At 39.4% G+C, this 24,519-nt stretch overlaps 3 protein-coding genes across 5 annotated transcripts in view; 2 read left to right on the forward strand and 1 right to left on the reverse strand.

Moving 5' to 3' along the window:
• The window catches only part of LOC137035591 (inactive dipeptidyl peptidase 10-like), a 106,899-nt gene extending 102,354 nt beyond the window's left edge, over positions 1-4,545 (forward strand). Inside the window, exon 30 of the transcript XR_010897104.1 lies at positions 4,529-4,545. The gene's annotated coding sequence lies outside the window, so the exon portion shown is untranslated. The remainder of the gene's footprint in view (positions 1-4,528) is intronic.
• Positions 1-5,849, reverse strand: part of LOC137036217 (inactive dipeptidyl peptidase 10-like) — a 36,600-nt gene extending 30,751 nt beyond the window's left edge. Inside the window, exons 1-2 of the mRNA XM_067410253.1 lie at positions 5,790-5,849; positions 557-668 (exon numbers count right to left, since the gene is read on the reverse strand). Of these exons, the coding sequence (XP_067266354.1) occupies positions 557-668; positions 5,790-5,849 (172 nt within the window). The remainder of the gene's footprint in view (positions 1-556; positions 669-5,789) is intronic.
• An 8,090-nt stretch (positions 5,850-13,939) lies between these two features.
• On the forward strand, positions 13,940-23,226 carry LOC137036420 (interleukin-1 receptor-like 1). 3 transcript variants are annotated; one of them, XM_067410574.1, is made up of 9 exons: positions 13,940-14,080; positions 14,190-14,284; positions 14,974-15,226; positions 15,327-15,486; positions 18,336-18,486; positions 18,559-18,624; positions 20,733-20,856; positions 21,822-21,955; positions 22,715-23,224. In XM_067410574.1, exons 2-9 carry the CDS (start codon positions 14,200-14,202, stop codon positions 22,723-22,725), a joined length of 984 nt encoding a protein of 327 aa, XP_067266675.1. In that variant the 5' UTR covers positions 13,940-14,080; positions 14,190-14,199; the 3' UTR covers positions 22,726-23,224. The 3 variants fall into 3 exon arrangements, 2 of the variants coding, with proteins under 2 accessions (XP_067266675.1, XP_067266676.1); XM_067410575.1 differs by having other exon boundaries at positions 13,961-14,080; positions 14,174-14,284; positions 22,715-23,225; XR_010897187.1 differs by lacking the exon at positions 20,733-20,856 and having other exon boundaries at positions 22,715-23,226.
• Positions 23,227-24,519: the final 1,293 nt, after the last annotated feature.

The following is a 24,519-nucleotide window of genomic DNA, read 5'->3' on the forward strand; positions in this document are numbered from 1 at the left end:
GATAGAGAGTCAGGATGTGGAGCAACAGATGCTCTCTGCGTGTCATTTCCGATAACAAACCTCTGTTTTATCTTTGTGTGTGTGTGTGTGTGTGTGTGTGTGTGTGTGTGTACAAATATCTAAACATTCTTAAATTAAGATACATTAACTTGAGTTGCTGGGTGAATTAGAAAAATTATCTTGTTTTTCCTTTGAATTAAGTTTATTTTTCTGACCCACCTGGCAGATATTTTTTAAACTCAATTAATTTTGATTAAATTTTCAGAAAAGATCATGTAAGTCATTTTGCTTCTCCAGTAAATGTATCTTGATGTAAGAATGTTTAGATATTTGTACTGGCAAACAAGAAACAATGAACAATGAAACTGTCAAAACTTGCCTGGAACTACTTTAGCTGGAAATTAATTACACACCTAAGACTGTTTGTTAACCAATTTTAACAATTAATACTTTTTTATTTTTATTTTTTACAAACTAAAATTATCATTTAAATCCAGACATTTGGTACTTCAACTCTATATGAATGAATGTTTATTGACACTGGAAACACACAGACCTTTAGACAGCAGAAATATGGACAGACCGATCAACGACAGCACAAACGCTATGACCAGAAGTGAGATTCCCACACCCTTCCAGTTCATTTCCGAGGAAATACTTCCCACATCCTACAGATGACAGAGAGAGAGAGCGAGAGAGAAAGGAGGATTATTATATTTTAACCTTATTAATCTATTTGATGAGTTTAGATAATACATTCATCTTTAATCAGAACATCTGGGTGTGACTGTTTTTGAGTCACTGACCCTGTTTACGTGCACAACTAATGCAACGCAAGTTGGGTTAAATATGGACAAACCCAGCAGTTGGGTTAAATGTTTGATCAACGTGCTGGGTAGTTTTATTTAACCCAACTATTGATTAAAAATTACTATATGGCTGGCTTAAAATGAACACAAATCAGACACATAATTACTAGAGGAAACTGTAATAATCAAAAGGTGAACATTTATTAATAAGCAATTAAATAAATGTTTATTTTTTAATTATTATTCATTAAACTTATAAACTAAATAAAACTACCCAGCAGGTTGGGTCAAACATTTAACCCAACCATTGTGTCAAAACAACCCAATTGCTGGGTTTGTCTATTTTTAACCCAGCATTTTTAGAGTGCAATATTAAACTAGAATGTACATTTCCTGAAGAAAATGTGAATGGTGCTTGCAGTGGCAAAACTCGGCACTCTTGGTTAACATGATGCTAACGTAATTACTAGGTGCATCGCAATTCGCGTACTTATGCACTATTCTATGACGTTTTTAAGTATAAATAGTGCAAGTAGTGCGTTCACACAGAAATTTCCAAAAAGAAAAATTGCACTTTAAATACTTGGATGATGCACTAAATTAACGGAAAAAATGAAGTGTGGAATGTTGGACACTTCGTGCACTCAACTGTCGCAGCTTTAATTACATAGTGGAAGGGAAGGGAGGATCGGACACCATTGTTAAATGACAAAATAACCATATACAATTCACGCACTACATGGATGAGTGCATAGTGCACAAGTACATAGTGTATAAGTGCATAGTGCATAGTGCGTCATTTGGGATGCAAATACTGTCTTGCTAGCATGTTTTTAGCTAAATGCTAACATCTTGCTAACATGATGCTAACATGATTACCATGCTGCTAACATGTTATTGGCATAATGCTAACATGATTAGCATGTTGTTAGCATCATGCTAGCATTATTACCATGTTGCTAGCATGTTTTTAACAAGATAGTAACATGATAAGCATGTTTGCTAGCATTATGCTAACATGATTAGCATGATGCTAACATGATAAACATGCTACTAGCATGATGCTAACACATTTTTACTCGTTTGTGTCATGTCTAAACTCTAAGCTAATCACTATTAGCATGTAGCTATTCACTGCTAGCATGTGTAACATGTCCAGTTTAGATATTAAATTAAACATTTAATTAGAAGAATCACCAAAATGCCATGTAACGATTGACAAAATAGCAGGAAAGGAATGTGAATGCCTTGGTCTATTTGAATTACACTGGTTATACATACATTAGGGGTCAAAAGTGATCTTGAAAGCACCACTCTTCCACTGAAGTGTGTGTTTGTATTTAGACTGAATCTGGTTGACTTTGTTCTATTTTTAAGTGCATACTGAACACAATTTATCAAAATGACAACCCTGTTTTGTCTCTGTCTTGGATTCTGTCAGAATGAGTCAAACTTTGAATTAACGCATCTGATAAACTAACACAATTTGAATTTTATCTAGAAGCAGACATACTCATACTGTAAATCAAAGTCAAAATCGGTTGTAGGATTTAGGGCATTGGGAACATGTTAAGACATATGAGTATGAGTGCTGGGTATTATGCCATCATTTGTTTTGTTATATAACTTTAAAACTCTGTGAAATAAAGCCACCCATTCATTTGGGCAGACAAGTAAAATTCAGTGCTTTGCATTCGATTAGGGCAGACACTGAGTTTAAATACAGTATGAACAGTAGTGGCTTAAAAAAATGCTGTGTTGTTTCAACTCAAATTTGGGTCATATATGAACAAACCCAACCGTTAAAGGATTAGTTCACTTTCAAATAAATAATTTACTCACCCCCATGTCATCCAAGATGTTCATGTCTTTCTTTTGTCAGTCGAAAAGAAATTAAGGTTTTTGATGAAAACATTCCAGGATTTTTCTCCATATAGTGGACTTCACTGGACTCCAAACAGTTGAAGGTCAAAATTACAGTTTCAGTGCAGCTTCAAAGGGATTGAAACGATACCAGATGAGGAATAAGGGTCTTGTCATTTTCGAAAAAAATATAAATGTATATGCTTTATGTAAACAAATGATCGCCTTCCAAGTGCTTCCGCCAAAATCGCATTTTTGTATTCTTCAAAAAGCTTACGCTGTACTTCCTGAAAAGGCGTAGAACATACAGAGTAAGCTTTTTGTAGAATGCGAAAAGCGGAAGCACTTGGAAGGCGATCATTTGTTTACATAAATCATATACAGTTGTATTTTTTTCGAAAATGGCCGATGGTTTCTCTAGATAAGACTCTTATTCCTCATCTGGGATCATGTAGAGCTCTTTGAAGCTGCACTGAAACATTTGGACCTTCAACCTGTTGAACTCCAGTGAAGTCCACTATATGGAGAAAAATCCTGCAATGTTTTCATCAAAATAAAAAAAATTATAATTTTTTTCGACTGAAGAAAGAAAGACATGAACATCTTGGATGACATGGGGTGAGCAAATTATCAGGAAAATTTTATTTGAAAGTGAATTAATCCTTTAAAAAATATAGCTGCAAGCAGCCATTAAGGGGTCAAGCACAAAGAAGCAAGCAAGAAGTAAAATCATCAGTAAAATATAACATTTTATTTCAATACTTTATTGTAGTTAGTGGCAATTTAATATTTTGTTCAGTTATAGCGCCACCAACAGGCGCAATCCCACCACTTTTTTTATGTGTCCTCAGAGTGTGCCCATAAATAAGTATGTCAAATTTGGTGAAAATTTTGGTATTTTGGCATTAAAAAAATGTAGCCAACGACCTATGTTTCCGAATTTCCTATGGTGGTTTCGTCTCGATCAGATGGTTTCGAAGATATTTGCAAACGTTGTTTCAACGCTATATTGCAGCGTTGCACAAACCATAAGGCGAAACCTAGCATGTTAGGTATCGTTGGACTCGGCAAGGATTTGGGAATCTAAGGAGATGACTCCCTTGAAAATAAGTCAACTGCATCAAAAGTTATGAGCATATGAAATATTTAGCCATCTCAAAACTTCTCAGGCCCCTTCAGGGCATCGTGCTGATTACACATATCGAGTTTCGCAATGATACGCTCATGCTTTCAAAAAATATAGCATTTTGCGACAAAATACAAAATGGCCGATATGGTAAAATTGAATATCATTCAACTCAGCATGCTGCCCTGAATCTAGCAAGTCTAGTTTTATAATTTTTGTCCGATTTTGCGATTTAGAAGCAAAAATAGCCATTTTTTTCTATCTCCGGACCAGTAGCTGGCGCTGTGCTGAAACGCAGCATGTAACCTAAGGTCATGCTTGTGATGACATGTACCAAGTTTAGTCAGAAAATGTTGCTTTTTCCTCTGGCCTTTTTGTTTTTCTATGCATTTTTTGCATAGTAAAATAAAACCTGTAGCTGTAGCTTGCCTTTTTTGCCAAATAATTTTGTCAGAGTTTTGTTCTTGCCATATTTAAAATATTGTTAATATTATATATATATATATATATATATATATATATATATATATATATATATATATATATATATATATATATATATATATATATATATATATATATATATAATTTGATGGTTTTATCAAACTTGTAGGGTCATTAAAAACAAGTATCCCCTTTTGGCTACGACTATATTCCTTCAACACAATCTCAGCACAAATACAAACAGATTTATGTTGTTTTTCTTATTTCGTTTTGTCTTTTGTTTCAGTCTCCACTGGCATTAAGGCTTAAAGTGCTGTTAGAGATCAGCAGGAGATTAAATGGTGAGTTTAACTTTAATCTCAAGCAACTCAGACGTTATACAGACAGATACTTTCTTCAAAAATTAAATAACAGGAGTTTTTAATCACATGATCTGTATGATCTGTTCTTCTTAATGCAGATGGGGAAGAGTTGAAACACTTCAGATTTCAGAGCAACACCAGTGGCACAATATATCTCTCTCACACCACTGGAAGACAGTTATGAATGTGCATTTTTCATTACAAACAGCATTAAGAAATACATATATAAACACACACACACATCCATGCAGGTTCCTTCATGCTCTACATTTAGATGCACTTAGTATAAGTTTGAGTGAGTCTCATGAATCATTGAATGAAAGTCCTCTGACGTCTCCCTCGAGATCTCTCTGACCTTCATCTGGTTAAACCTTTAATCTGCAGAGCGCTTTAACCTAACATGAGATATTTTATTTTGTGCTGATTTTAAAACTAACCATGGTTGAGGAAAAACTAACCCCATGCAGAGATAGTGATCATACACTACCACTCAGAAGTTTGGGGTCAGAAAGATTTTATAATATTTTGAAAGAAGTCTCTTCTGCTCACCAAGGCTGCATTTATTGATAAAAAGTACAGTAAAAAATTGTGAAATATTATTATAATTTAAAAGAACTGTTTTTTATGTGAATATATTTTAAAATGTAATTTATATCCAGTGATCAAAGCTGAATTTTCAACATCATTACTCCAGACTTCAGTGTCACATGATCCTTCAGAAGTCATTCTAATATGCTGATTTGCTGCTTAATTATATATATATATATATATAAAATTGAGCACCAAATCAGATTATTTCATTAATAAAAAGTTGAAAAGAACAGCATTTATTTGAAATAGAATCTTTTGTAACATTATAAATGTCTTTACTGTTAATTTTGATCAATTCAGTGTCCTTGCTGAATAAAAGTATTAATTTAAATGATTAAATGTAAGTATTTCGCTCTAATGAATTACAGAATGAGTTCAAGGTTAGCTCTCTAGTTTACAAAATTGACATTATGCAGTATATCTGTCTATAGAAAAACGTCCTATAATTCAGGACGTTTTTTGCCAAACCCCTTTCAAAAAGTTTCAAATCTACATTAAACTTGGAGCAGTAGTTGCACGCAGTCAGAATCACGAAACCAGAAACAGCCTTGATTGTTTCTTTTTCACATAATGATGAGCAGAAGTCTTCCTCACCTTCACATCGATAGATGAGCGCCTGTGGCAGTGGTTGGACACTCCAGCCGTCTGATTCATGTCTTCTTCTTTTTTTCCAGCGGTGAATCGCAGTGAAGCGGATCCTGCTGCAGATGCTCCGAGTGTGTTATCCAAGTGCTCCGTCGCTGCAGCGCTCCATCAGAATCCAGCTGCACGTCACTGATGCACCAGATGCAGAACCATCTGTCTGTTGGAGCGCAAAATCACCATAAACATCAGCCTACTGGATTATGACAATGCGCTCAATGATTTACACAAGTAGGACATGTGCCAACAAACAATCACTAACTGTAAAAAATGATTTTTGATGCTTTTTAAAATTTACTTAGACCTATTAAAATTAGTTAAAGCAACACATTTTATTTCTACTTAATTTAATTGCATGATTAATGACCAGAAGTGATGTCGAGAGGGGATATTTGTTTTTAATGACCCTACAAGTTCAATTGAACCATCAAAATATTATATATAAATGAAGCATAAATTAATCAGCTTATTGAATCATGATTCGGATTGCATGTCAAACTGCTGAAATCACGTGACTTTGGCGCTCCAAACTGCTGATTTGACACAAAAGATTCATAACACTCTGAAGCTTCCTGAAGTAGTGTTTTGAAATCGCCCATCACTAAATAAGTGTTTGTTTGTTTTTTTTTTGGCGCACGAAAAATACTCTTGTCACTTTATAATATTAATATTGAACCACTGTACTCACATGACCTGATTTAAATATGTTTTTAGTACATTAATGGATCTTGAGAGAGGAAATGTCATGCTGGCTATGAGGCCTCACTGAGCCATTGGATTTAATCAAAAATATCTTAATTTGTGTTCCAAAGATGAAGGAAGGTCTTACGGATGTGGAACGGCATGAGGGTTAGTAATAAATTACATTGCTTTCATTTTTGGGTGAACTAACCCTTTAAAATTAAATACACTGTCCAGTAGGGGAAGGAGCCCGCTAAAACATTTTATGGTACCGTTTCCATGGTAAGGTAATGTCCAATTTCTAAACGGGTTTCACAGGACAATTTTTTTGAGTTTTTAAGCTTTTGAATAATACCTAATTTATGATGATTACTAAAATATGTGATAGGGAAAAAAGGCAATAGAAGATAGCCATATAGCAGGACACTGACAGTGACTTTCATCCTCTCCTATTTATGTTATGTTATGTTATGTTATGTTCAATCAATCAAAATTGATTTTGATTGATTGCAATTTCAACACCATAACAATGGACCAAAGTGCTGAACATGATAAAAATCATTATATAAATCATAAAAAGCAGCATGTTATGTTATGTTAAGTTATTTTAAGGTACTGTAATGATGATTTGGCCCTTCAGCATCTGAGTTAGGCTATAAAACGTACTCGGTTACATATGTAACCTCAGTTCCCTGAGATACGGGAATGAGTACTGCGTATGGGGAAAAGCTCCTTTTTTCCTCCTCGCTGAAGCCTTTTTTCAATAGCGCAGTGTAACTGCACGTCTATTGGTTCAAAGAATTAAACTTTTTGAACCAATGACGGCGCGGCATAGCTGCGCGAGCCTATGGCGAAACAGCGCGGAAACGATCCCGCCAAAACGGGCGTGGCTTATAGCTATATAAACAAGCGTTTCGCCATAGGATTCAGGTAATTCAACTGAAGCAACGACACTGAGCCGCAGCCTTGTGGCACAACATAAAACGCAGTACTCGTTCCCGTATCTCAGGGAACCGACTGCATATGGGGAACAAATACAATCACGCCTTGCCACGGCAGGGAACAACAAAACATATCTTGGGGTCCAGCGGATACCTGAGGGGCCAGGGGCCGTCGAACCCTTTATGTTACACTGGAAGAGGGAAAGAATTCCCTGACAGTGGTGTGACGACGGAGCTCGATACGAGGCCGTCGTGTCACACTGAGAGGACCCGAGCATGCAAGGTCGGGATACCCAAGTTGTTAAACCTGACAAATGCGGATGGCGAGGACCAGTCGGCCGTCTCACAGATGTCTTTGAGTGGAACACCACTAGACCACGCCCATGAAGAGGCCATACCTCTAGTGGAGTGTGCTCTTACACTTATGGGGCAATCCAGGCCCAAAGAGGAGTAACATAGAGCGATCGCGTCGACTAAATAACACGAGAGGCATTGCTTTGAGACCGGAGACCCTTTGGTGTGGCCGCCAAAGCAGACGAAGAGCTGGTCAGACTGACGAAACGGCTCAGACCACTCAATATAGGTCCTTAACGCCCTGACGGGGCAGAGCAATTCCACCTCTCGCTCGAGGTAGCACTGAGAGGTAAATGACCTGTGCTCTGAATGGAGTTGAGAGCACTTTAGGGCCATAGCCATGTCTGGGTTTCAGAACGACTTTGGAGTCGTTGGGCCTGAATTCAAGGCATGCAGGGCTCACAGAGAGGGCCTGCAGGTCGCCAAAGCGCTTCACAGATGCTAGTGCTAGTAGCAGAGCGGTTTTAAGCATCAAGGGCCGGAGGTCAGCTGACTGCAGCGGTTCAAAGGGAGGACCTCTGAGGGCTGCCAGGACCGTAGAGAGGTCCCAGGTGGGAACGGTGAGTGGTCGAAGGGGATTCATCCGCGTAGCACCTCTTAGGAAATGCACAATAAGGCTGTTTCATCCCACTGGCTGGCCAGCAATGGGAGCGTGGAACGCTCCGATGGCTGCTACGTACACCTTGAACGTGGAGGTCGTGAGACCTCTGTCCAGCCGCTCCTGGAGGAAAGACAGTATCTGAGATCCGTCACTCTCCACAGGGTCAACATTGCGTGCTGAGCACCAGTAAATTAAGACAGCCAGAGGCGCCTCGAAGACGGAGCTCTAGCCTGAGAAAAGGTGTGTAGTATGTTCCCGGGGAGGTCTATCGGCTCCCATCGAGGAACCAGAGGTGCAGAGCCCACAGTTCTGGCTGGGGGTGCCAGATTGTCCTGTTTGCTTGAGAGAGGAGGTCCCGTCTCAGGGTGATTGGCCATGGGGCTTTCGTGGAAAACCTGAACAGCTCCAAGGACCAAACTTGGGTTCTCCAGAGGGGGGCCACCAGGAGGACTCTGTGTCTGTCTTCCCTGACTCGCCTGACGACATGAGGGATCAGTGTGATCGGGGGAAAGGTATAAAGGAGGAGGCTGGGCCAGTCGTGGGCCAGCGCATCCATCTCCTTTGAGAAGTAAGTTGGGCAGTGAGAGGTGTCTTCTGAGGCGAAGAGGTCGACTTCTGCCTTCCCGAAGATCTCCCAGATCCTTTGAACCGTTTGAGGATGAAGCATCCACTCGTTCGAGGGGACATTGCTCCGAGATATCATGTCTGCTCCCATGTTAAATTTTCCAGGTATGTGCATCGCTCTTAGCGACTGCAGCCTGGGTGCTGCCCACTCGAGGAGGCGCTTCGCCAGGGCACATAAGCGACTGGACGACAGGCCTCCTTGATGATTTATGTAAGACAAAGATTTATGTAAGACTAAGACGTGGCGTCCTTCCAGGAATGTCTGGAACGAGAGAAGGGCTCATTCCACTGCCAGCATCTCGAGGCAGTTGATATGCAGATCGCTCTCCTCGTGAGAACACGAGCTGAAGGCCGGTCTGCCCTCGAATACAGCCCCCCAACCTAGGTTGGAGGCATCTGTTGAGAGCACCGTCCTTCTGGACACCGCCTGTAAGGGAACTCCAGTCTGAACCAATTGGGGTTCATCCAAGGTTTTAGGGCCACGATACAGGCCTGATTGACCTTGACTAGAAAGCGGCTGCGCCGTCAAGTGTGGGGTGGAACCCTGGGTTTCAACCAGTATTGCAGAGGCCGCATCCAAAGAAGGCCCAGCTGCAGCACCGGGGAGGCGGAAGCCATCAGCCCTAACATCCTCTGGAAAAACTTCAGAGGGTAACGGGCTTTGTTCCCGGCAGATGCCGTGAGCTTCTGAATTGTCAGAGCACGCTCTGGTGAGACTACAGCCCTCATGTGGACTGAGTCGAAAACTGCACCCAGGAACGTGATGCGTTGGCTGGGGAGCAGTGAGCTCTTGGCAAAATTGACCCTGAGTCCTTGGCACTTAAGGTGGCTGAGGAGCATGGATCTGTGATGTTCTAGCTCAGTATGAGATTGCAATCGTCGAGATAAACCTGTCTGGCAAGTCATTTTCAGTATGTAAGCACCGGTGTCAGACATTTTCAAGGAGATAATTAGTGATTTTTGGCGAACAGGTAAAATATCTGAGAGAGCAAGACAAAAGGGACTGCAGTATGCATTCAAGGGATATATCCACGGCATAATATGCAACCGATTAGAAAATAATTTGATCAAAATTGAAGCTAAAGCTCCCAGCGCAAGCAGCAGCAGCGTCATATGCTGACCATTCAAATGGGAAACACACAGTTTATTGAGGAAAAGCTTTGTTTATCCACAGCAGTTTAAGTGAAATTTGTGAAAATAGCCTAATAATTATAAATCAAACAGCTTATCCCTAAGTCTTGTGGAATAAACACAAGACGTTAGCCTGACCACTTTGCAATGATAACATTCTCCCGCTTTATATTTTTATTCTCCGTCTTGCCTTTACTCATTTTATTTCACGTTCAAATATATGCATTATGAACAAAGAACCGTCATTATTTCCAAGCAATGATGTGCTGAGTTAGCTAGCTAGCTAACCGACCCGTCAGATTGTCCTACCCGGGCTTACTGCATATGCATACATCAATATTACATCATTATTGTCATGATAAATAACACAAAATTACTGTATATGTATTATTATAAGGGTAGGTTCAGGGTTGGGGTAGGTGTAGATGTTAATAAAGCCATAGACCATGTTAATATCACACTGGAAGCACAATTTGATAGGTAACGTTAGCATTTTTCAGATTTTGTCAGATTTTGCTCACGTTACCAACTGTTTCAATGGGAGGTAGCAAAATCTGACAGGGTAGCACAAGTTGTCAGAACATCGGCATTTCTCCACTTGGGTTTTAGGTGTCGGGAAGGGAAAAAAATTCCACCACCCCGTCCAACAACTTTTAGGATACCGGGTATCAGATTAACACAATGTGATGGACCGCTGCACAGGGGTCATTGCACTGACATTAATGGAAGAAAAATTTTGCTCTATTTTTGACAATGAAAAATATTTATTGTGTTCGCCATGAGAATGGCGTTTTGCGTGGGCACAGCCACTGTGGACCCAGGGCGCATAACAACACTTTTGTCCCCAACACCCGGAACTGAACGAGGTGGCGGGGGAACTGTGCGAGAGAGCTTTCGGGGTGGTCCGGCCGCGGCGAGACTTTGCCCCATCCTCTTTCTTCCCCTTAGATCAGGAAGGTCCAGCACTATTCTGGGCCGGGGACCCTGGCGTCTCGGGAGCGTGGAGCGTTCAGCGGGCCGGGCTCGCTGTCGCTGCTCCTTAGGTGGTGCTGCTTGCGACACAGAAGAGGCAGGTTTGCTCTGGTGCTGGTTCGACGCAGGCTTGGATCAACTTTTAGCAGAAGAAGAGCTGGAGCACTTAGGCAAGAAATGTTGCATGGCTTGGGATGATTTCTGCGCGGCGAAGCGCTCAGTGAACCCCTCCACAGCTGACCCAAAGAGACGGAAGGAGAGACCGGGCGTCCAGGAAGGCCATCTTGTCTACCTTCTTAATCTCTGTTAGGTTGAGCCAGAGATGGTGCTCTAACACAACCTGGTTGGCCATGGATCTCCGATGGCTTGAGCCGTGGCTTTCGTGGCATGCAGGGCCAGGTCGGTGGTGCTGCAGAAGTCGCGGAAAGCTGATGCATCTATCCCAGACTCATCCAGGGAGCGGAGGAGTTTTGCCTGGAACACCTGGAGAATGGCCATGGTGTGGAGTGCCGATGCAGCTTGCCCAGCTGAAGAGTACGCTTTCCAGCCCACAGCCGCATCTGCTCGTAACCCTTCTCACGTGAGCCGTCAACCGAGGTGAGAGCCGCAGGTGAAGAAGTTCGCAGGCGGGCTGAGTATGTAGTGTGCCATGACTTTGTGAGCTCAACGTGGACCTCGGGAAAGAAGGGGGCAGATCGCTAGCGGGGGGTCTGGCTGCATTCCGGCAGATACCACTCGTCCAGCCTGCTGCGAGTCGGCTCCTCAGGCGGGGCTCATTCTAAGTCAACCTTTGAGAGGACGCGAAATAATTCGGCGTCCATCCCAGGCCTGAACTCAATGGGCTCCAATGATGGCAGGTGGGTGGGGTCCTCGTCGCCGACCCATTCCTCCGTCTCAGATGCCGCAAGAGACATGGAGTCATCAAGCGGCTTGTCCTCTGATCCGCCAAACTAGACGAGGTTGCTTGCTTCTGCCGAGGGACGTTGCTCTGGGCACGAGAAGAGGACGGGGACGGCTCTCTCATAGGAGAGGGAGAGGCAGGCGGGCACTGGGCCGGCGTGAGCTCTCCCAAATCTGGGTGCTGATCCCCTCTGCCCCACTGTCTCTTCCTAGCTGGCTCGCGGGAGGAAGCAGATGGGAGGGTGCGAGGGGCGGGACCGCTTTCATCGAAGAAAGCAATCCGCGAGCGCAGAGAGGCGAGACTCATACACTCGCAGTGCGGGCATGAAATCTCGGTGAGCACAGCTTCTGCGTGGGGCTTGCCCAGACATCCGACGCACTCACCGTGGCAGTCATCATGCAGAGGGGCTCTGCAGGTGCCACAGCTGTGGCGCTGCATTTTGAACAATGTCGCCGCCGTGAAAACGGCGTTTGTGTTGGCTCTTTTAGAGCAGTATAGGCCGCTGAAAACATGCTCTTTTAGCAGCGGCATATAAAACTACGGAAATAAGCTGCTTTTAGATCGCCGGATGGCGGCAGGAGACTCGCTGAGAAGCAACCAGAAGCTTTGAAGCGGGCAGGTCGAGAGTGGAGCTCAAAGCGGCAGTCTGCGAGGTCACCGGCGCTGAATCAGGCGGCAGTCTCAGCTGGTCCTCTGCGATGCCTTTTCAACGGCGGAGAGAGCACGTTGCAGCGGCGAAGGCATTCAGAGGGATCCAGCGAAGTGCAGTCATTGCTGAAGGAGAGAGAACTGAATCCTATGGCGAAACGCCTGCTTATATAGCTATAAGCCACGCCCATTTTGGCAGGCTCGTTGGCACGCTGTTTCGCCATAGGCTCGCGCTGCTAAGCCACGCCGTCATTGGTTCAAAAAGTTTCACTCTTTGAACCAATAGACGTGCAGTTACACTCGCATTCATATCGCAGATGAATCACCTTCGATAATGAACGTGATATTGCGTGGCTTGTCAGTGATCTCTGTCTATTAAATGCCGCTCCATTTGAAAGCAGGTGATGGTGATTTAGCGGTAATCAGGGAACCGGCTTTACTGACAAAATGCACGTGACAATCGCATGCGATATATCGGTCAGCCCTATTTTATATTTTTAAACATTTTAAATATCAGGGAAGAACAAAACACTAAACTTGGTTAAGGTATTTATCTGACAAACTTATTTGGCAAAAAAAAAGGCAAACAACATTTACAGGTTTTATTTTACTATGCAAAAAAACAAATGTATAGAAAAACGAAAGCATTTGACAGTTTTTAATATTTCATTGGCTCTCTCTCTGTGAGTTCATCATTTCTTTTTTTTCTTTTGACAGCCTATATAGAACAAAAAATTATGTTTCATAATTTATGTTTTATTGCGTTATCACAAATAAAACAATTGACTCCAAGCACAACTATGCAATATGCTTACAAAATCTTTAACAGATTTATGGAAACAAATCGGTAACACTTTAGTTTGTATCTCACAATTAACTAGTTGCTTATTAGCTTGTATATTACTGGGATATTTGCTGTTCATTAGCATTTATTTATTTATTTATTGAGGGGATTGTTGAACTTGAAGCCTTGAGTGCAATGTTACTTATGGATAAAAGCATCTGCCACATGCATAAATGTTAAAGTAATAAAAAGTATTTGTTGATCTTGCTCCTCCTGAATATAAAACTGTTTAATGTTTTATGAACTTTAAAACTGTTAAAACATGCTTAATCCCTTTAATCTCTTCTTATGATATCCTGTTTTTAAAAGTGTGTAGTGAGGTAAAGATGTGACTTTTATGAGAAAGTGCTACAGCCCCTTTAAGAGCAGGTCTCCGTAAGCGGACGTGTGCATGGTAATAGATTTCCACAGGCTTTATAAGATCGAGAGGAGTAGTGGTTTGTGTGCGCCATAAGCTTTGCGCTCTGTTGAGACCTTTGTTCTTTGCCTGAATCTGGCAGATTTCCTTATTACGCACTGGAACCGATTGCACATCCTGAAATAAAGGTACCACACTTTTATTTTTCATTCATTTCTTTTTTACAGTTATCAGTATATGGTGTTGCATTATAGTAAAGTAGTTATGAACTGAAATTTTAGCCTTTGAGATTATTAGCTTTACAGGGATGATGATGATGATGAGGATGTTACAGATGATTTTGCTCCTGACTGAATCTGTCCTGATCTCGTCATATCAGTTGAACTCCACAGGTAACTTCATTTTAGAAAATTTGTTTGAAAATTGGTATTTGGGTTGTTGACAAAAGGACAGATTTTGGGTTAAATAGAGATGCTGAGATGCTTTTGATTTTGTCAAAAAAACAAAACAAAAATTCATTCATTCTTTTATGTTTTTATTTATTAGCACATTTAAAAAAAATAGATGGGGTAGTTGACAGATTTTGTCATTTATTTATTTATATGCACATTTCTTTGAAAATGGATATTTGAGTTGTTGACAAGTGAAAAGATTTATTTATTTATTATTTATTTGCATATTTCTTTAAAAATAAATATTTGGGTTGTTGACAAGTGAACAGATTTTAAGTTTAATTTTTTTTGTTTATTTTGTTTTTTTATTTTTATTTGCACATTTCTTTAAAAAATGATATTTGAGTTGTTGTTCAGTTGAGTTCAGTTATTTATTTACTTTTATTTATTTATTTATTTGCACATTTGTTAAAAAAGTTATATGGGTTGACAAATGGACAGATTTTGGAATAAAAGTAGAAGCTGAGATGCAAAGAGAAAAGTTTTTGTCAACTGACCTACTTTTTTATTTGTTTATTTGTTTGAAGGGATTATTTAACTGAATATTCATATGTATTCAGATAATTTTGCTCCTGGCTGGGTTAAAAGAAGATGCTTTAAACACATTTAAACGTGTCTTTTTTTATTAGTTAAGTGTGAAAGACCCTATAAAAAGAAAACCGTGAGAGTTCTAGCTGGAGAATCCCTGTATTTACCCTGCCCCGACAGTGACTGCCATATTGAGACTAAAAACACCTCGTATGAATGGTTCAAATACATCGAAAGAACAGAGCAGGTTGAGCAAATCGGGACGGAGGAGAGCGAACGCATCCATTACCATCTTTCTGAATTATACATCCTTTGGTTGACCCTGAACGACACAGGATGCTACATCACACGCTGGTGATCGCACACACTTCCATTCACTGTCAATGCACCTGCAAACTTTATTCACGTTTCATCCCAGAATCTTCCTCTAACAGCGGTGTGTGTCGTCCTGTAGGTGGTATGAGGAGGACAAATGTGATGAATATATAACTGACGTTGTGGTTTATGAGGAGTTCAACAGAGATCTCTTGGACTATACTCCGGAAGAAGAAAAGCCGTCAAAAATCTACTGTCCAGTGTGTGAATATCAGCAGGCCACGTTCATCTGGTATAAGGTACTGTATGATGTTTGTGGTAAATTTGACAGCATGTTTGCAATGTATGAGTCAAAACTAAACTGATCATTCATCATTTGATCTGATCAAGGTTTAGACATGACAAATATCCTGTGTTTGACTTGGAAATGATTCATACAATGTCATGTTGGCTAGTGCAAAGGGGAATTCAGCTCGTATTGTTAATAATTTACTAAATTATAACACTGAATTAAAATAAAGACAATAATACGAAACTCACTATAGGCTAATAAACTAATAATTTCACTATAAGCTGTTTTTCATCTGTTCAAAAAGGTCATGAATTTCATTTTATAATGTTCCCTAAGGTCCAGTTATAGTAAGATTTGTACATGAAAAGCAGTCATAATTTAGAAATAAATGGCCATTTTCTACTGCTAAAAACTTTGTTTAAAGGTCCTTTAAGACTTCAACTTGACATCATTGCATATGAAATGAGAACTATATATACAGTGTACAGCATAAATGAGTACACCCCTTTGAAAAACTTCTGAAAGTCAGCAATTACTCAATTACTTAGAAGACATGTTAGAGCTCTTTAGAGATATAATGTTCTGCTTAATCAATTACCAAAGAAGCATGTCAAAATTATTCAGGAAAATAAGATTTTCTTATCAAGGTGATAAAATATTGTGTAGCAAAAATGAGTACACCTTCCTAAAAGTTATTAAATAAAACAAAATAAAAATTTTCTGGTGTAAATTTAAGGCAATGTTTGATCAACAGGTATGTAATGATGGGTCAACAACGTGAGGATCCATTTGCAGCGTCTTTATTAAGACAACACAGCACAGTACAAACAGGGACAACAGGCAAAGGTTGTGGCTGGCGGCAAACAAACAGTCCAGAAAGCAGGCAAGGATCAGGGTCGGCGGCAAAGGTTCACAGAGATAAGGCAGTCCAATCGGTAACAGAATAACAGTCCACAGGAAAACACTCAGAAATGATCACCTAGGCGAATCAAGACTTTGCGGTGTATGGATGCGTGTGTGAGTGTTTTATGGTGTGTGTATGATGCAGTGCAGGTGTGTGCGCAATCAGTCCCAGGAATGAGGTCCTATGGGTAGTGTAGTCCAGATGGGAACATGTCAATATTCGGGTGACGGCTCCCTCCGGCGGCCGGGAGGAAGAGCCGCGGGAGCCGTATTCATGACAAGGTAAGTATGTTGAACCAAAACATTTAAAGATAAGTAATTTCTTGACAATTAAAAGTGTTATAGCCCACTGAATCATTCTTTGACTGAATGCTTACAACAATGGAATCACTTGGGAGAGAACCATCAGGAGACTTATTTCTGAACACAAAAGAGGACAAGAGGATTACCAAATCATTATTTTAAGTGTGAAAACATAGCAAAAGTAACACAGAAATTCCAAAACAATGGAATTGTGACAAGGCCCCTGAAATAATCAGGTCTTCATTTAGGGATGAGAGATTTATTTATTTTTTGCTAGACAAAGAGCAGGAGAAATACCAAGCGAGTGTCTCAGAGCCATCAAAAGCTCTGAAAGAGTGAGTGTTTATCTCACAGAGTAAGATGAAGTCTGCAGAAATGGCATGCATGGTTGTTGTTCTCACTGTAGCCAAAGCACAATAAAGTCAATTAGCCATTTCCAAAGCCCATATTTACAAAAATATATCAATACTCTGGTCTCATGAGACCAAATCAACTAACTGCATCCAAAATGTTCTGGTGTTGCTAGAGGAGGAGTACAGTGAGAAGTGCCTGCTTCCCACAGTAAAGTTCAGAGGTAGTAAAGCTCTTATATAGGGATGTATGAGTGTGAAGGTGTGTGCTTTATCAATGCTGTCATGAATTCACACACCACTGTGTAATTTAATACACAAACTTGATACAGAAGATATTACCTTTTCCTCATTCCCTGCATTGTTGGGCATTTTTTTCAACATGACAATGAGGATATGCATTCACCCAAGGTGAAAAACCTTCTGTGGACACGTATTGCACTCAATATTTACACTCTTGAGCGCCTGTGAGGGATTCTGTAGAGACGAGTTGAGCAACACTCCCCGTTAAAGATCAGGGCATTTAAGGAGCTCATCATTCAGGAGTTAAACAGGACAGATGTGATGATTTGTCATGAACTTGTTCACTCTGTGCCAAGAAGGGTCAGAGCAGTATATTCAAAATGATGGAGGAAATACTAAGAAATAGAATATTATACATTTGTTTAATTAAATCTAGGGTGTACTCATTTCTGCAATCCTTAATTTAAACAAAATTGGCCATCTTTCCATGAGTTGTATTAGTGATCATTAAGAAAATACATATTTTGTATTTGTTTAGAGGGGGTTTACTCATTTATGCTGTGCACTGTATATATATATATATATATATATATATATATATATATATATATATATATATATATATATATATATATAAGGTCTATCAAGACAAACCTTAAGTTGGCTTGAGAAAGCTGGACCAGAAAGTTTGAATAAGTTTAAAAATCTTAAAGTTTGAAGGGTTTCAGTTTGAAGTATGAAGTTTAAAGTAATTTGATTGTTTTGAAGGCAATACAGTCTATCGGAAAAACAGATAGATAGAAATATGATAGATGGATGCATGGATGGAAAGATAGTTGGAAAGATAGATAGGTGGATAGACAGACAACTTAAGATAGATATTTCTCAAGCCAAGTTAATTATACATCAGGAACTGTAGAATCAGTTGAAATTATAATTACAGTTGATTATGGAAAGTGTGAATTACACTCTTATGTTTAAATCTACTCCATCAAAGTTTCCTTCTAACTGTGTGCATGAATGCAACATCATTGTCCCGATTTTTTCTCTTTGGCAGAATTTCTCTCTTATTCCAAACCAGTCTGCAGAGTATTTACTTCTCCGTAACTCTTCAAAAGAAAGTGTGGGTATTTACACCTGCGTTTGCACCTGGGAGCACAACGGGATAAAACACAACCGCTCTGGATTTCGCGAACTGATCATCAGAGGTATATATTCCTCATCCGGCCATGCCCGGTCCTAGAAGTTAGTTTCTAACACTGTCTTCCTCTTGTTCATAGATATGTCCAGCAGTTCTCCTAGGTTTCAACTTCCCATCAATAACTCCATTGTGATCACTGATGTGGGTAAGGAATGGGTTAAAATCTCTTACCATCATTAGTTGATGTTAATTTCTACATTTACTAATACATTTTTTAAATTAAAAGTAGTATTAGTTAACATTGGTTAATGCACTGTGAGTGTGAACTAACATGAACGAATAAACAGCTATCTTTTAGCTAACATTGATAATGATTTTTAAATGTTGTACACATTATTGCTCACTGTTCGTTTGTTAGTTAATACGTTAACTAATTTTAACAAATGTATGTAAGCTTGTTTCCGCCACTAAATAAAATAATAAAAAAAGTAATTGCGACATTTTATCTCACAACTGTGATTATCAAGTCAGAATTGCGAGATATAAACTAACAATTCTGAGGAAAAACGTCAATATGTTTTCCCTCACATTTGGACATTGTATCTCGCAATTCTGACTTTATATCTCACAATTCTGACTTTATAACATGCAATTATGGCTTTTTTACTCACAATTGCGAGAAAAGTCAGAATTGTGAGATAAAAAGTTGCAATTACCTATTTTATTTATTATTTATAAAAACTTATTTTTATAGTTTTCATGTTAATTTTACTTTAATTTTTGTTCATTTTTAATAATTAGTTGTTGTTTTTGAAATATTGCTATTAAGGTTTGATTAGTTTCTATTTTGGTTTTACTTTTATAAATGTTTATATTTTATTTTATTTAAGCTTTATTTTTTTCATTTCTTACTTTTACTTTCAATTAACAGAAATGTTTTTAATAGTTTTAGATTACAATAATAATCCTGGAGGGTAGTTGAGAATCTGACAAAACGAAATACATATTTGATCAAATTAACCCGGCAAACACTAAAAATGCAATAGAAATTCCGTTTGCTCGTTCCACAATATCTCAGAGTGTCGAAACCCTGCATGCATGTTCATGACCCTTAACTGAGAAATATATCTGAGTTGTCAGAAAAACTGGTTAAAACTGAGACTGTGTTGTTGGTTAAGGAGTCAAATCATTTATTATTATTTAATTTCCCACCTTAAGGTCGTTTTATAATGTTGGTGTTTTTTATGCACCAAAAGTTACAGCATGTTTTCACAGTACAGTGAACTCTGGAAAGATTTAAAGGTGCCGTAGAACGTCTTTTTAAAAGCTGTAATATAAGTCTAAGGTGTCCCCTGAATGTGTCTGTGAAGTTTCAGCTCAAAATACCCCAAAGATTTTATAATTTTTTTTAATTATTTTTTTTAACTGCCTATTTTGGGGCTTCATTAAATATGCGCCAATTCAGGCTGCGGCCCCTTTAAATTCTCCTACTCCCCGCCCCCGGAGCTTGTGCTTGCCTTGAACAGCATAAACAAAGTTCACACAGCTAATATAACCCTCAAAATGGATCTGTACAAAGTGTTCATCATGCAGCATGTCTAATCACGTAAGTATGGTATTTATTTGGATGTTTACATTTGATTCTGAATGAGTTTGATAGTGCTCCGTGGCTAAAGCTAACATTACACACTGTTGGAGAGATTTATAAGAATGAAGTTGTGTTTATGAATTATACAGACTGCACGTGTTTAAAAATGAAAATAATGACGGCTCTTGTCTCCGTGAATATAGTAAGAAACGATGGTAACTTTAACCACATTTAACAGTACATTAGCAACATGCTAACGACACATTTAGAAAGGCAATTTATAAATATCACTAAAAATATCATGATATCATGGATCATGTCAGTTATTATCGCTCCATCTGCCATTTTTCGCTGTTGTTCTTGCTTGCTTACCTAGTCTGATGATTCAGCTGTGCACAGATCCAGACGTTAATACTGGCTGCCCTTGTCTAATGCCTTGATCATGGGCTGGCATATGCAAATATTGGGGGCGTGCATATTAATGATCCCGACTTTTGCGTAACAGTCGGTATTATGTTGAGATTCGCCTGTTCTTTGGAGGTCTTTTAAACAAATGAGATTTATATAAGAAGGAGGAAACAATGGAGTTTGAGACTCACTGTATGTCATTTCCATGTACTGAACTCTTGTTATTCAACTATGCCAAGGTAAATTCAATTTTTAATTGTAGGGCACCTTTAATGTCAATGTCAAATCTGAAAGCCTTGATTGCTCTTGTTTCTCAGGTACAGAGTTGATCCTCTATTGTTCTGTCTTCTTTGGATACACTGTGTGTGATGAGTGCTCTGTTCAGTGGGAAAGGAATAAAACCAGGATAGATGCGGTGAATGGATATAAGCAGGAAACGAGGTGGATATCTCCTTCAATTAACTCGCTCTAAACGACCTATAATTAAAGGATTTTTTTAATATGTGCTTTGAGCGTGTTTTCTTCCCCCAAACCAGTTCAGCGGAAATCCCACCCTGAAGCCAATAAACATTTCATTGGTCATGTCAATCACAATAACGATTGAGATGTTTTAAGCTATGAAACTTGCAAAATGTTTTAGATGATGATAGATGATAGACCTTTATTGTCCCCCAAGTGAAATTTTCTTTCACAGACTCTGACAATAACAACAATAGACAAAAAGACAGCGCATGCGAGATCCATACAAGTTACAGATTGTTTAAGGCAGCAATGGCAGAAGGGACAAAGCTTTTACTAAAGCGTGCTCTCCTCCACCGTAAAGTTCTGTATCTGCAGCCTGAGGGCAACAGAGAAAAGTAAATGTGGAGAGGTTGGTCCAAATCTCTGCTGACTGTCCGAGCCATGCGTGTGACAGCTTTGCTGTTAAGAAGAGAGAGATCCGTAATGGGTAAACTGATAATTTTGGATGCTATACAAGTGACCTTAATAAGCTTTCTATTGGTGATGTAGAGGATATTAAAATAACAAGGGGAACAGTAGAGGAGGATGGGTTGGATAATGCTAGTGTACAACAGTAGTAAAAGATATGGGGTGACAGAAAGGACATGGAGCTTGCGAAGAATATGAAGTCTTTGTTGGGAACGTTTAATAGTACACTGACGTCTTATGTCAAAAGATCAAATGCAAATTTGATTTCTCATGTCAAGACCCCTTTAAAAGTAGTTAAACTACAGTTGAGCTACATTTTCAGAAACACATGGCTCAAAATAAGTATACATATATTTAAACTAAACAACTGATATCTCGCTCTTCTCTAGTTGTTACTCTAAACAGATTTCTGATATGAACAGCACATTTTCTGATGAATAAATGGGTAATTAAATATGTCTGCTGTTTTTCTCCAGAAAGCACGGTGGCATCATGGAGTCATTTTTGACCATTACTAAAGTTTCTGAGCTGGACCTCCGTTCTGAGTATCGCTGCAGAGCTGAAGACTCTTATAAATATTTTTATGCATCAATCATTTTGAAGCGTAAAGGTAAGATCCTATCTAAGATGAATATAGTTCAACCTAAACAAAAATGCATTATTTAACCCAATATTTGTGTGCTGCGTCCATTGTGAGTAATGCTTCTTGCTTGACTTACAATATAGAGCAAAGTTAATACTTGAATAAAATATTGCTAAGATTTCTATTTTAGTATTAATGTTTATTAGCATTAATACTTTATATTTATTACATTTTATCATTATTAGGGGTTCAAGCACATAGAGCTGAAACCCTATTGTAATTGTAAGGATTTTTATTATTTTTCTTCCACCGTAAAACGCATCGTGCAGGACAAACCGTAAGGCCTAGAGACGTGAAACCTGGCCAGATGGTAGGCCTCAATTTGGGGACAACCTATCAGAGTATGACCCCAATTGGCCCATAGGTGGCGCTACAGCAACCAAAAGTACTAAATCGCTCATAACTCTTAGACCGTTTGTTGTGTGTCTTATATCATTGTAATCATTGGCTCAAGACAAACAAAACGTATATATCGATTTCATTTCCACCTGGAAAAGTTTTCCGACATTTTGAATTTTCTCCAAAACCTATTTTTGCGAACTAGTCCTAGGTTTTTCACCCAAATCAGAACCAAACCAGTGCAGAAATGTTCTGTGGAGTCTTGTTTCATATTCTATCGGGATCAAAATCCTGATAGCCCAAATCCGAGTATGATGTGTTCTGCTGACAGACCTTTACGCAGACCGACTGAACTTAGAATTGATATGAGTGCTTTGATTCAACAAGGAATCCAATGACAACAGGCCAAACTCTACAAGAAATTGGAGAAGAAGATGCAAACGGAGAGCCCTTGGACAACCATGTCTCCGCTCTGGAGCCAAGGAAATGATTCGGATGCTTAGACAACAACATAGAATTAATGTGAAATTGATTTTGTTGATTAAAAAATCTTTTACTTTGAATACTTTTCATGATGATTTAGTTCAGCTCACGGGAGAAATTTGCTATGCTATGCATTGCACCTGTTGCAACCACTATGTATTCCATGCTTTGAAGATTAAGAAGGTGTGAAAACCACTAATGGTTGAATGCAGAAGGAAGGTGTTATCTATTTTCCTTTCACAATGTATGTTTTCTTTTCTTATACCAAATAAGGGGACGATTAAGGTCCTCCTCTTTATGATGATTATAAAGTGTGAAACCTGTATCAGAAGTGTGCCATTTGGGAAGACTCAACTCCTCTGTTTATGTTAAGATTTTTATTCTGAACTGTCATTAAAAGATACCAGTATAATTGGTAATTTGTAAACTCTTTTAAACAAGTCGCGGAGTGAATTATTTTTATGTAAACCTATTATCTGAAACCTCAATATAAATATATATCATATATAAGATATATATACATATATATATATATAAATGTATATTAATTTCTTATGAGCTCCACTTTCGAATCCAGACTGAGTGTGGCTGGACCTTCCTTATTACTGATCAACTGGTTTTATCATCTACTCAGGACAATCTGCAGGTAAGGGCTGTTTATTGATCAGCTTTTAATTGGGATATGTTATTACATAGTTGGTTATTAATTGAAGGAAGTAAAAAATACAACAACGCTTGGGGCTTGAATATAAGTAATGAGTATTCAGGGATAATAGAATGAGGAGTGTGTAATGCCCACAAACCACAGCCAAATAAGACAGTTCCCTGCGCAGGGAAGAGGTGAAAGTGACCATCTCAGCAGTGGAACTGGGAAAAAGACAGTTCAGAGCAACTGCAGAAGGGTTTAAGGGTTCAGAGGAACCACAAAGTGTGTAGAGTGAAGACCTGTAAAAAAGAGAGACAATAGCTCAGAGACTCTCGAGGAGAGTGAGTTGTGTCATGACAGAAACCGCTTTTTGATTGTGAATTAAGAAAAGGGACCACGGGGCTGAGCTTGCGAAAATCACCTCTCTCGTAGATGGCTTAAAGAAATCTATGGAGGACCGCCTTGACGCAATTGAAGTAACGCTATCATCGCTTCAGAAAAAAAAACATGAAACTGAGTGCCGCCTCGATAATTTCAACGAAGCCATGTCAGCTAGTGACAGCCGCATAACAGCTCTGGAAGTTACGTGCAACGAGCTACAGGTGGTTAACGGTCTCCTCAAGGCTAAAGTGAATGACTTGGAGGGCCACTCCCGCAGACTCAATGCTAGGATCGTGGGCATTAAAGAAGGGGAAGAGAAAGGCAGCCCTACTGACTTTGTTTCTAAGCTGATCCCAGAGCTACTCGGCCAAGACAACTTTAGCAGACCCTTAAAAATAGACCGGGCCCACTGTAGCCTGAGACCTCAGCCTAATGAGCGGCCACGGATCATCATTGCCAAGGTCCACAATGATCGGGACGTGATCGACATACTGCGACTCAGCCGTCAACAAGCACCGCTGCAATATCAGGGTGAGAGAGTCTCCATTTTCCCCGACTACACGGCGGAGGTCTCAGCACAGCGGCAAGCCTATACAAACATGAGGAAGCAGTTAACCGAAGCTGGTGCTAAATGTTCTTTGTGTTTTTCAGCCAACAACACATCTAAGATGTTTGTGTCACC

Source organism: Chanodichthys erythropterus, chromosome 14, assembly GCF_024489055.1.
Source record: "Chanodichthys erythropterus isolate Z2021 chromosome 14, ASM2448905v1, whole genome shotgun sequence".
Classification (NCBI taxonomy): domain Eukaryota; kingdom Metazoa; phylum Chordata; class Actinopteri; order Cypriniformes; family Xenocyprididae; genus Chanodichthys; species Chanodichthys erythropterus.